Raw genomic sequence first — 14,210 nt, forward strand, 5'->3', positions numbered from 1 at the left:
CCACTGGGCCAGCAGCTTGCACACTGGCCAGGAATTTCCAAGTCTTCTGCCATGAGTTTAACTTTCATGCACAGTTCATTTGCAATAGTGTTATGATCTTGAGTAAAAGCAAATATTGCTTGAAGTGATAAAGGATTTATGGTAAATCATAAGTAAAAGAGCCTTTCCACACTTAGATATATCCTTTACACATTACTGAAATATGTATGGAGGTTAATATTTAAATCAAAAATATATTTTGAGTATATTTACACCAACCATGTCGGAAGAATATTCCAAAAGTGGGGAAAACAAAGCACCATCAACAAAGACTAACAGTAAACAAATATCAATCCAAATACTGCACTGGAAATTGTAGTATAAAAATTGTACTACTGAATATTTACTAGTTTTTATTTCAAAATATAGCTCTAGGCGCCTCTGTTGGGCAGGTCTTTAACTTTGTAAATACGAACAATCCAGTGTTCTGTCGTATCCGCTTCTTCCAGAACATCCAGTTCAAAATCTTTGTTGCCGATTTCAATTCGCTATAACCCTGTCGAGCTGGAGGTTTACCTAAAGTAAGAAAGGGAGCAGCATCATACTACTGAGGATGCAATTATGGCATGTATTTATGTACATTAAAAGTATAACAAGTGGGAGGAGGAGGGAGGGGGGAGGGGGAGGGGGGAGGGGGAGGGGAGGGGGAGGGGGAGGAGGGAGGGGGAGGGGGGAGGAGGAGGAGGGAGGGGAGGAGGAGGAGGGGAGGGGAGGGAGGGAGGGCTGAAGGAGGGAGGGGGGAGGGGGAAGGAGGAAGGAGGGAGGGGAGGAAGGAGGAGGGGGAGGAAGGAGGGAGTTGAGGAGGGGGAGGAAGGAGGAGGAGGAGGGGAGGAAGGGGGAGGAGGAGGGGAGGGGAGGGGGAGGAAGGAGGAGGAGGGGAGGGGGAGGGAGGGGGGAGGGGGAGGGGGGAGGGGGAGGGGGAGGAGGGAGGAGGGGGAGGGGAGAGGAGGAGGAGGAGGAGAGGATAAGAGGAGGAGGGGGAGGAGGAAGGGAGGGGGAGGGGGAAGGAAGGAGGGAGGGAGGAGGAGGAGGGAGGAGGGGGAGGGGAGGAGGGAGGGAGGAGGGGAGGAGGGGGAGGAGGGAGGAGGAGGAGGGAGGGAGGGGAGGAGGAGGAGGGGAGGAGGGGAGGGGGATGGAGGAGGGAGGAGGGGGAAGGAAGGAGGGGGAGGGAGGGGAGGAGGAGGGGGAGGAGGAGGAGGGGAGGAGGGGAGGGGGAGGAAGGGGGGAGGAGGAGGGGGAGGGGAGGGGGAGGGGAGGAGGAGGGGGAGGAGGAGGGGAAGGGGAAGGGGAGGGGGAGGGGGAAGGAGGAGAGGAGGGGGAGGCGGGGGAAGGGGAGGGGGAGGGGGAGGGGAGGAAGGGGGAAGGGGAGGAGGGAGGAGGAAGGGGGAGGAGGAGGGGAGGGGGAGGAGGAGGAGGGGGGAGGGGAGGAGGGGGAGGAGGAGGAGGAGAGGGGGGAGGAGGAGGGGGGAGGAGGATGAGGAGGGGGAGGGGGAGAGGAGGGGGAGAGGAGGGAGGAGGAGGGAGAGGAAGGGGAGGAAGGAAGGAGGGAAGGGAGGGGGAGGGGGTGGAGGGGGAGGGGGAGGAGGAGGAGGAGGAGGAGGAGGGGGAGGAAGGAGGGAGGAGAGGAGGGGGGAAGGAGGAGAAGGAGGGAAGGGAGAAGGAAGGAGGGAAGGGAGAAGGAAGGAGGGAGGGGAGGAGGAAGGAGGGAGGGGAGGAAGGGAGGAGGAGGGGAGAGGGAGCCATCCCCCTCTCCCTTCCTCCCCCTCACCCTCCCCCTCCCCTAGCCTCTCCTCTCCTTGCCCCTTCCTCCTCCTCCCTCCCCTCCCCTAGGTAGAGAAAGGAGGAATGAAAAGAGTAAAGACAGGAGAGAAAGAGGAAAAAAAGGAAGAAAATGGAAGAAGAGTGAAATGAAAAGGATTATCTAGGGGGAGGGAATGAAAAGGAGAAAGAGTAGGGAAAAGACAGGAGAGATAAGGGGGAAAGGAAGAAAAGGGAAAGAGGAAGAGTGGAAAGGAGAAAGGGAAGGAAGAAGAGCAGAATGACAAGGAGAGGGAGTGGTTGAAAAGGGAGGGAGGAGAACGAATTAAAGTGGAATGAAGAGCAAATCATATTACCTCCTTCTGTGTACACTTGCCCAAACCTATAGTAGCACATCTTGTACATAAGGCAGTTTAGTAACGTTGGCGAGCCTTCCTTATCAACACGGAATTCCCCAGCTGGAGTGTAATAATCGTGTTCCTTGATGTGGCCGCCCTTCTCGGTGCTTCCTCCAATACGCACCATCCACAAAAATTTGTTGATATCTGTGAATAAAATAATTAAACCTTAACAGTCTTGTGTGATACTTTCAACAAATAGAGAAATAAATCAATGGGAACTATAACTCATCACAAAACCTAGATCTAACTGACCAGTGCTATGAACACGATCTTAGTTCTGGCTGTAGCCCAGTACCATCTAGCAATGCCAATGAGCTTTCAATCTAATGGACTGGACCTGCCCTCCCTTTCCTTGGATTGAACCTGAATGCCTCCAATTCCTGCAGGTGCTGAGCTCAATGACTTTAGTATTCCCCCTGAGACTTGTCCAGTTTTTTCTAAACTGAAGATAATTCTTCTATAAAAATTTTAACATAAGGCATGTTGGGAGCAAAGAGCTAACCCCTACTCATTGCTAAATGTTAAAAAGAAAATCTTTTTCAGGCCGCCCTGCCTCAGTGGAAGACGGTCAATGTGTTAAAAAGGCACGTTTAAGATTTTGGTTTACTCAAATTAAATAATTTGGTTACATTTGGCAATTAAACAATAATAATGGATGACCACCTGCTAGTTTAATTTATTTTGGCATGCTATGTACTGTTTTGATGGTTCTTGCAATATATCACACCTTGTTTTAATGAAAGTAATATTTTAACACAAAATATTTCATGATTAGTATGAACAGATGAACAGCAATGAAAATGCTGGTAAGTTGCTAACATCAAGTGCTTAGTTGCTGTAGATAAGCAAGTCACCCAAATGTTGCACTTGTATCTTTATTGCCGAAATATTTTGCTTGCACAGCAGTCGTCTTTAGTTAAATAAAGGCAATTCTACTGGAGACAACACATGTACAGCAAACTCTCGATATTATAAACTAAGAGGATTCTCCGAGTTTCCATTAAATCAAAATGGTGAAAAATTGTAAGAAAAGCATTCAGTACGCCACTGTATACCTAATATAGTACTGTACACACAATATACAGATACACTGCAATTAAAATAAAAAAGTTAAACGTACAATTCCTAGGTAGTAGATTGGTAGACAACCACCCAGAGATGTACTACCATCCTGCCGAGTGTGAAACAGAAACTTTTAATTGTTTTACATGATGGTAGGATTGCTGGTGTCTTTTTTTCTGTCTCATAAATACATGGGATAACAGGTATACCTTGCTTCTTCTACTTACACTCAGGTCACACTACACATGCATAAACATGCACATATATCCTTACCCATCTGGGTTTTCTTCAATTTTCATAATACGTACAGCCTCTCCTCACTTAGCGACGTACTCGTTTACCAACGACTCGGACTTGCAACGGGCTCTTTGACCAGTATGCATACCTAAATAATGTAAATGATTTCCTCTATCATGTTTATTACAATATACAGTACACTACTCTATAAACATTTAAAAATATACTAAAAATGTTAGTGAAAGTGCAACATTAAAGCAATATCAAAGATGGTCGACAAACCCACAACCATTATAGTATGCTCCTCATTTAGTGACGAATTCATTTACCGATGCAGTATTAGGAACAGAGCTCTGTCGTTAAATGAGGAGAGGCTGTAGTTCTTGTTCTTCTTTATCTCCATGGGGAAGTGGAACACAATTCATCTGTAAACTATGCGTCTTGAAAGAGGCAACTAAAGTGCCGGGAGCATGGGCCTAATAACCCCTTCTCCTGTACAAATTACTAAATTTAAAAAGAGAAACTAGTTTTTCTGTTTAGGTCACCCTGCCTCGGTGGGATACAACCAGTTAAAAAAAAAAATAATGTACAATTAACCCAATGGATTTCATCTTTTATTTCAGAAGTTCATTATAGCAAGAATTTACTCTAATTTTGAAGTGATCGGTCCCTCCTGTCTCCAGTGTAACATTGACCTGCATTTCAACTGAAGAAGCCTGCTGTGCATGCAAATGCAAAATATTTTGAGAATAAAGGTACTTAAGTGTTGCACTATGTCTCATTCATCAATTCAACGATATTATATACCGTCAGTAATGTGCAACTTAGTTGCCATGTGCGACTCATGAAATCTTAATAACACAATTGCAATCAAACCACAGAATGGATGGAGTTTGAAGACTCATTCTCCATTGGATCAAATCCCACCCATTCCTTGGTTTGCCATATTTGATCAGAAAGAACAATTTGTATTATGCTATTTATGCAAAACAAAATTCCTGTCATGTGAAAGTTGTGTAAAAAGTACTGAGGACTGAACCAGCAACCTGGCACCTACAAGTCCATGACTATGTCAGCTATACCATGGTTTGATCCCCATTACTCCTTGCTCAATTTAAAACAAATGCCATTTTTCTAGCCTTACCATCAGAAGAGTAGCCAGTGAGACCTCCAAAGATGACTAGAACATAATCTACATCAAGCTCTCGCATAATCTCATAGGCTTTGTCTTCTGTACTTGCCATGGCTTGACCTACACGGGATATATGGGTATTGTTCCAAGTATTGTTATCCACGAGGATGGTGCGATTAGCCATGGCTGTTATTTGATATCCGTAATCCCACCAAGACATGACTTTTGCATCCTGAGAAAAACATGAAAATAGCCATAATATTCAAGTTCATCATCCATGTTGCACATTAAAATAAAAGAAAAAAGCTATTACAAACAATATCCAGTATATCATATTCAGTCACATATATTATCTGACAATTTCGACAGAGATAACAAAAATTCTAAATTTACACACCTCAGGGGTATTGTGACGCAGCCAGTAATAGGCCTCCCTGAAGTCATCAAATATGATTCTCGACCCATCGTGACCACGGGCAGACAGAACAATGGATGGAGAACTGTATGCCTCAGATGTTACCCAGGTGCAATGCAGTGTATACATCACCAAAAATACTGACATCACACACACAAAAAATGTGGCAATCTGTTAAAAAATGGAATTCTTACAAACTTCTTGTTTTCATGCCATGTTTGCAAAATCTTTTAAAATGTGCAATGCTTGTCATATAGTAAAATTTCTTTTTAATTATACTTCTATTCAAATATACAGTAATCTACTATAATAAAGCAAAACATGTACAGGCAGGCCCCACTTTACAGCAGCTTCCAATTATACCCATTCTTCATTTATTCACACATACAATAAATATATTCACCACTCACTACAAGCTAAAGACGTAAATATTTTAAGGTAAGTAACAAATATACTGTACATGCATTTTTTTTAGAACTAGTGTAAACATGTTATGAGGCTTTTGTATGCATTTGAAAGAAGAACCTAACCTGCTGTATAAGCAGTGCCCCCTCCTGTACACAATTTTCTGCTATAAGTATTTTGTGACTAAATGTGCAATGACTAAGACAACCCACCTCACTTCTCATAAAGTAATTTCCTTCAAATTTGGCTTTTTTTTTCTCTGTCTTAACATCATCAATTTGCTTCATATATGTAGAGAGCATCGAAGACACAGCAATACCTGACAGGATACACATCACTGGTGCTAAGACAAGCATCAGACGCACCATCACACCCTGTAAATATATTTTGCAATACATCACTTATTTTTTAAAAAATCATATTTGAAGTCCATAAAAATCGATACAGGAATACCTTGAACAGTACGGTTTGAAAAATACAGGTTTTGATATAACATGGTTTATAAATTTAATAATATAAATTTTATTTACCACATTTTACGGCAAACAAGACTATTTCCCTCTGTTCCTCTACTCCATCACTTACGGTTTCAAATTATTAAGTTTATTTAGGAACAGGTTCACATAAATACAGTTACACAAATTATCATGCATAGCAAGATGTGTGTAAATTACCTAGGATAACTCAGCAAAAAAAGTCAAGTGACTTATTTTCATTTGGTCCTTGATTTCCATTGTTCGTCTTTGTATACTGAATGGTTCTTCAGTTTTCTTGTGCTTGGCAGTATTTTTATCTTTAAATATCATCCAATTTAGCTGCAACTGAACATTTGCAGCACATACTATCAGTCATATAAGTCATGTACAATACGTAAATTGGACCTGACTGGTCGTGTTCTCTTTCTACTCACTGTCTCAAAGGTTGCAAGTAGATGTGGTTACAGCTAGGACTGCATATTTTTGTGATTTTTTTCATGTGTTTTAAAAATATTTAAAATTTATGTCATTTAAAACATAAGAACATAAACCATACCCCCGGCCGGGATTGAACCCGCGGTCATAGAGTCTCAAAACTCCAGCTAGCCACAATAAGATTCATCCAACTAGGTATATTTCTACACCGTGTCATTACGATTTCTTGAGTCATAAGAACATAAGAATGAACACTGCAGTAAGCCTGTTGGTCCATACTGGGCAGGTCCTTCACAAATCCAACCCACTAACTGAATATTTGTCGAACCCACTTTAGTTCTACCCTAACAATGAGTTCTGATATATCCACTAACACATGTGTAAGTCCCACTCAAATCCAACCCCTCTCACTCATGTATTTATCCAACCTAAATTTGAAACTACCCAAGGTTTTAAGCTTCAATAACCCTACTAAGCAGATTGCGGGTTCTCTCTTGGAAAGAGATCCTCAAGACCTTATTTATATCCCCTTTGTTAATACCCATCTTCCACTTATACATTTCGATCATGTCTCCCCTCATTCTTCGTTTTACAAGTGAATGTAATTTAAGAGACTTTAATTTGTCTTCACACGGAAGATTTCTAATGCTATGTATTAATTTTGTCATTCTTTACTGAATGTTTTCTAACAAATTTATATCCAATCTGTAATATGGAGATCAGAACTGAGCTGTGTAATCTAGGTGAGGCCTTACTAATGATGTATAAAGCTGTGGTATAACTGCTGGACTTCTGTTGCTTACACTTCTTGATATAAATCCCAATAATCTATTTGCCTTATTATGTATGCTTAGGAATTGCTGTCTAGGTTTAAGGTTGCTGCTTACCATAACCCCCAAGTCCTTTTCACATTCTGTACAGCTAAGGTCAACATTATTAAGTTAGTAAGCACTAGGGTTATGAACATTCCCAAGCTTTAAAACTTTGCAGTTATCTACAGTGAACTGCATCTGCCACTTTTCTGACCACAAACTGAGTTTGTCTAAATCCTCGTGACATCTACGTTTGAATCGATTATCTTCGTGTCATCAGCGAATTGGCTCATATCACTTGTAATTCCCTCGTCAATTATTGATATATATTATAAACAACAGGCCTAAAACTGATCCCTGTGGAATGCCACTTATTACAGATCCCCACTCAGACAACCCCATTTATACATACTCTCTGCTTCCTATTGGTGAGCCATGACTTGATCCATGACAGCACTTTTCCCCCAATGCCATGAGCTGCCACTTTCTTTAAGTCTCTGATGTGGTACTCTATCAAAAGCCTTACTAAAATCCAGATAAACAATATTGAGTACACTTGTACTGCCAACGAAAGAATTTGCAATGGATGAACTATCAATGTTAATTGTGAAAGAAGAAGATACTTGTGATTTCATAATGAATGCAGATCCAAACACTGAATGAGGCATTTTCGTTAGGCAGGCATTACAAAATGAAATTCCATGCTATAAAGATATGTATGCTGATAAAAAAAAAAGAAAAACTGTGCCAACTACATTGTTCAACTATTTTTCTAAGTAAAAATTACCTTTTTTTTTTTACTATTTTTTCATTATCTTTGGTAACTTCTTTATTTGCAAGTGTGCAAAAGTTTCATGTAAACTGATTTGTACTAAGCAAATGGCTGCATGTTTTTGCCCCTCAAGGAAGGTTCCTTGATGTTGGTGAGGGGCTCTTGATTTAGGGAATTGGATCTGTGCTCCAGTTCCCCGAATTAAGCCTGAATGCCTTCCACATCCCCCCCCCCAGGCGCTGTATAATCCTCCGGGTTTAGCGCGTCCCCCTTGATTAAAATAATAATAATACATGTTTTTGCAATCCAACGCATTTAATCGTATTGTTGGAACACATTACATTAAAACACTTAATACCTTGACCAGTACAGTATTGCATAGTACATTTTTTCGACATGAATTAACCATACTATGCAAGGTATTGCTGTATTGCATATTTTGACATTTCAGTGTAAATGGAGGCATTTTCTAACATACTACTATATTTTCAGCTATAATATGTAGACTATCACTTTTTCTTTTTTTTTTTTTTTCTCAACAAGTTGGTCGTCTCCCACCGAGGCAGGGTGACCCAAAAAAAAGAAAGAAAATCCCCAAAAAGAAAATACTTTCATCATCATTCAACACTTTCACCACACTCACACATTATCACTGCTTTTGCAGAGGTGCTCAGAATACAACAGTTTAGAAGCATATACGTATAGAGATACACAACACATCCCTCCAAACTGCCAATATCTCCAATAAAACAGAAAACTGATCTTCAGAATTGATAATTTATCTTCATCTTATTGAAGATAAATCTCATCCAATTTCTCAGTTCACAAAAAAACTAGAAAAATGGTAAACAGAGCATTAAACCCACAGGGAACATACAATGCCTAGGGAATGGGAGGTAATCAGTTTCAACCCAAGAAAGAGGGAGGATATCTTCAATTCCTTGGATCAAGAGCCAACTGCATTCAAGGCACCCACCACTTGAAGGATATTCCATTAATATATATATATATATATATTTTTTTTTTTTTTTTTTTTTTGTCGGTCGTCTCCCACCGAGGCAGGGTGACCCAAAAAAGAAAGAAAATACTTTCATCATCATTCAACACTTTCACCACACTCACACATTATCACTGCTTTTGCAGAGGTGCTCAGAATACAACAGTTTAGAAGCATATACGTATAAAGATACACAACATATCCCTCCAAACTGCCAATATCCCAAACCCCTCCTTTAAAGTGCAGGCATTGTACTTCCCATTTCCAGGACTCAAGTCCCCAACTGTACATAAGTGTCATTTCCATATCTTGTCAGTATCACAAGACAATTTTTCACATCTGACTGGTCTAACAACTGCCATCCTCAGCTCGCCCCACTCCCACCCAGTTACAATAGTGAAAACACATAAAAGCAAAGAGCCTATCACCTACACTAGGATCCTAAATGCTACAAAGTCCCAAAATAATAACTCCTAAGAGTACATTATGCGTATATGTTGTATCACAACATATTGTACTTACTGCAAAATATATGCTGAGAACACCATAAAGAATGATGAAAATGTTCTCATCTGTAAGTTTAGTGAAGCAGAAATATAGACCCACGGGGAACATGAATGTCAACATCTGTAAGTCAAAGTAAAATGACGACCAGGCTGTGGGCTGATGCTCAGACACGGAGGCAATGATGGGGATGTTGTTCTTGGCGTATGATGGATCTAGAAGAGAGTAGAATCTTCCAGTCCATGGTGCAATCTTGCCCATAGCTGTCAGCACTACCAGCACCAATATTCCTGTTACAGCAACGGTTGAGATTACAGCCCGAAACAGCACCTCAAACTGTATCTTGTTCAGGCGGGAACGCACGTAGTCTACAAAAGCATGTATCTGGCACAATCCAAACACACCAAATGCCTGAAAACATAAAAGAACTTTAATATGCTTCCATTCCTTTATATACACACATTCATATGATGCAATAAGATCACTGTAAACTAGTGATATTACAATACGCAAAATAATCATTGTGAAAAAATAGTGAATTTTCAATCGTTTTCATGATTTTTCTCAATACATTTCAAGTAGCTGTGAGCAATCAAAAAAGCATTTGGAAATTCACTATTTTTCACAGTGGTTATTTTGAACACATCCATACATGTACAATATGAATGCAATATACATTTGTGTTTACCTATTTGCATCTATAGGAGCCAAACTAATACTACCTCTTTCAAATCAATCCACTGATCTGCCATTGTCTGCACATAAAAACCTGGTTTAGTTATGCTAGAGTATCTGATGAAAGCAGCTATATAACTCATAAGCATATTTGTGATGACCTAAGGATTATGAAAAGCCAAAACATTTATTAATTACTTTCTTACTTCTCTTCTCTCATTCCTTTCAACATTATAATTTTAAGTGATATCAGCACTGAAACAAAACTTTACTAAATACAGAAAACATACCAGAGAGCAGAAGTAACCCCCATTGTCATGTTATATTAGCTGGGTTGAAATTGACTTTCTATATAAAATTTGGGGAAACCTAACCTTGTCTAAAATATTTTCAAGGTCAAATGAAGACACCATGCAAAGTTAGGTTAAGTTGACTTCAGAAGCCTCTACATCAATCAAGGACAGATTTCTTTTTATTAACTTGAGTCCTGGAAATGGGAAGTACAATGCCTGTACTTTAAAGGAGGGGTTTGGGATATTGGCAGTTTGGAGGGATATGTTGTGTATCTTTATATGTGTATGCTCCTAAACTGTTGTATTCTGAGCACCTCTGCAAAAGCAGTGATAATGTGTGAGTGTGGTGAAAGTGTTGAATGATGATGAAAGTATTTTCTTTTTGGGGATTTTCTTTCTTTTTTGGGTCACCCTGCCTCGGTGGGAGACGACCGACTTGTTGAAAAAAAAAAAAAAAATCAGCAGTTTCCCACCAAAGCAGGGTGAACAAGAAAAGAAGAAACACTTTCATCATTCATTCCATCACTGTCTTACCAAAGGCATGTATACATTACAGTTAAAAAAAACTGCAAAATATCAACACCCCTCCTTCAGAGTGCCGGAACTGTACTTCCCACCTCCAATACTCAATTCCGGCCTGCCGATTACCCTGAATCCTTTCAAAAATGTTACTTTGCTCACACTCCAACAATACAGTAAGTCATATTATTATTATTATAATCAAAGGGGAAGCGCTAAACCTGGAGGATTATACAGCACCTGGGGGGGGATGTGGAAGGCATTCAGGCTTAATTCGGGGAACTGGAGCACAGTTCCAATTCCCTAAATCAAGAGCCCCTCACCAACATCAAGGAACCTTCCTTGAGGGGACTCGCTCTTATCTAACATGCTCACACAAGCTTGCTGAAGTCCAAGCCCCTTGCACACAAAACCTCCTTTACCCCCTCCCTCTAGCCTTTCCTCGGCCAACCCCCACTCTGCCTTCCTTCCACTACAGATTTATACACTCTTCAAGTCATTCTATTTTGTTCCATCCTCTCTAAATGTTCAAATCACCTCAACCCCTCAGTCCTCTGGATAGTACTTTAAGTAACCCCGCACCTTCTTAATTTCCAATCTATGGATTCTCTGCATTATATTCACACTGCACATTGCCCTCACACATGACATCTCCACTGCCTCCAGCCTTCTCCTTGTTGCAACATTTACCACCTATGCTTCACACCCATATATGAGCATTACCTTCGATATACCTTTGAGGAGCTCCAAGAGTTTGACTACTCTCGGAGCCTGGCCATGGGCCAGGCTCTTCTGGTGCTTGCCTAGTCAACCTGACTGTTGCTGCTGGAGGCCTGCTGCCCCACATATCCATCACAGCCTGGCACCTGGTGAAGATACTTGTCCAGTTTCCTCTTGAAGGCTTCTACACTTGTTCCAGCCGTGTTTCTGATATCTTCTGGTAAGATGTTGAATAGTCTGGGACCCCGGATGTTGATACAATGTTTCCTTATTGTCCCCACTGCACCCCTGCTCCCCACTGAGTTTATTTTACACTTCCTCCCTTCTATACTCTCAGACATTCCCCTCTTTGCTTCCACGGGTAATGTTCATCTCCACAGACTCCCCAGTGCATCACTTACCTTTTTTCCCCTATCAATTCTATGATTTACCTCATATTTCATTGACCCATCTGCTGAAAAGTCCACTCCCAAATATCTGAATACATTCACTTCCTCCCTCCAACCTGATATCCAATCTTTCATTACATAAATTTGTTATCCTCATCACTGTAGTCTTTCCTTATATACATGCACAATTTTATATACAATCGTAAGTTACTGTATCAGCAATGAGGTATTTGAACCTTTATGTGAGCACATTTACAATAAACCCATGATTTTACAAACATCATTTTAAAGGACTCCAGAAATATGAGACAAAATCCACTTGGTCAGTCTATTTGAAAACTACAAACTGGGTTCATTGGCTACAGAAATGTCCATTATTTAGATCACCACAAAAACCATCTCCACCACAACTGCCATTACTGACCATGTGCGACCCTCTGTGAGTTCGTTAAATTGAATATTTACTGTATGTACTAAAATTTCAAAATGTCCTTGAAGAACTGAGAAAAATTTGAAGCATTTAATGGCATTAACAAAAAACTACCTCAACATATAGTACTAAATAAAAAAATCAATCCTCAACTACATGAAAATGCATACCCCCATGTGTTCAGAAGTGGAAACAGGCTGGAACCCAACAAACGATATCTGCATGGAGAGGATGGTACCAATGACGTAGAGTGTGGAATAAGCCACGTAAACTCTGTGGGAGAATCGCCCTGTGATCATCAGGGTTAGCACGTGCAGAGGAATGATGTTGATCAGGAACACATACCCACCCCAAGATGAAACCTGCAATAAGAGAAGAATATTTACTTATTAAAATAAGCATAGCCTTTATCTTCACCTAATATACTGTTATTCACATTAACACTTCACTATAAGAGGCAATTACACATGGAGTTTTTCCCATAATTTTATGTTATCACTTTTAGTATGTACTGGAAAAATCTAAAGGCAGGAATGAGCAATAAGTGATGTACTCGTCAAATGTTTTCCGTTAAGTTTGTGTAGAATGGGTAGGGTTGAACTAAGCCTACCTAAGTAGATGAGTGCTTTGTATAGTTATTTATTTTATTATCACACTGGCCGATTCCCACCAAGGCAGGGTGGCCCGAAAAGGAAAAACTTTCACCATCATTCACTCCATCACTGTCTTGCCAGAAGGGTGCTTTACACTACAGTTTTTAAACTGCAACATCAACACCCCTCCTTCAGTTGTTCCTTACAAAAGAATTGGTCTCGTATACAAGGAAGTGTTTTAAATAGATGTCTGTCTAGTTTCCTGAATGCTGCTCTTCAAGACTGTATAACGGAAAAATTAGACATATGCAACATCTGGGTATCTTTATTGTAGATGTTATGCCATCAAGTGCTCTATCAATACAAATTCAGGCACATACTGGGAAGACTGTAGGACTACATACAAAATACGAGGTAATCAGTCCTTCTGACTTGGAGTTGAGATGGCTCAAAACTAAGGTACTCTTCAACTCCAAGGCTGAGGGGACTGATTACCTCCTATTATGCCCTTGAATTTGTAATGATAAAGCCAATGGATGGTGACATGTCTAAAATAAAGACACCCAGATGTTGCACGTGCGTCTAATTCTTCATCTTGTCGGTATTGTATACCATACGTGTACAAATGTATAAAGCAACAGCTGAACCAAAACTATACAAACTCACACTTGAAAATCAGAAACTGTAAATATACAGTACATCACATGTCTTAAAATATTCTTTCACAAAAGAATGCTATACTTTTCAGGCATGAAAATTTTTGAGAAAAAAATCTGTCCAGTAGATGAAATACAATACTGCAACACAGATATTATTTATTAACATAAGGTAAGGTAAAGCAGTACATTAAGCAAATAAGCAGATATTTGGAGTCAAGTACAGGAGGGCCCCGCTTTACGGCGTTCCGCTTTACGGCGTTCCGCTAATACGGACATTTCAAATTATGACCAAAACTCACTATACGGCTCCCCCCACCTGACTTTCTAATACGGTCACCGTGCCCCACCCTGTTTGTTTACATTCTCCATGAGCTCAGTAAGCACTAAGTCTCTCCATTTTGTCTGGAAACTCCAAAATTTCAAATGTTTTTAAAAGTTATTTCATATTTTATATATACTCTGATAATTATACTTATGTATACCTGTA

The 14,210-nt window shown here is 40.4% G+C and overlaps 1 protein-coding gene across 1 annotated transcript in view; it reads right to left on the bottom strand.

The window, feature by feature from the left end:
• Positions 1 to 264: 264 nt before the first annotated feature.
• The window catches only part of Stt3A (catalytic subunit 3A of the oligosaccharyltransferase complex), a 52,319-nt gene continuing 38,373 nt past the window's right edge, over positions 265 to 14,210 (bottom strand). Inside the window, 8 exon segments of the mRNA XM_053797461.2 lie at positions 265 to 529; positions 532 to 555; positions 2,154 to 2,342; positions 4,642 to 4,861; positions 5,027 to 5,215; positions 5,662 to 5,823; positions 9,464 to 9,856; positions 12,642 to 12,833. Of these exon segments, the coding sequence (XP_053653436.2) occupies positions 411 to 529; positions 532 to 555; positions 2,154 to 2,342; positions 4,642 to 4,861; positions 5,027 to 5,215; positions 5,662 to 5,823; positions 9,464 to 9,856; positions 12,642 to 12,833 (1,488 nt within the window). The 3' untranslated portion in view covers positions 265 to 410.

Source organism: Cherax quadricarinatus, chromosome 86 (genome assembly GCF_038502225.1).
Source record: "Cherax quadricarinatus isolate ZL_2023a chromosome 86, ASM3850222v1, whole genome shotgun sequence".
Lineage (NCBI taxonomy): Eukaryota > Metazoa > Arthropoda > Malacostraca > Decapoda > Parastacidae > Cherax > Cherax quadricarinatus.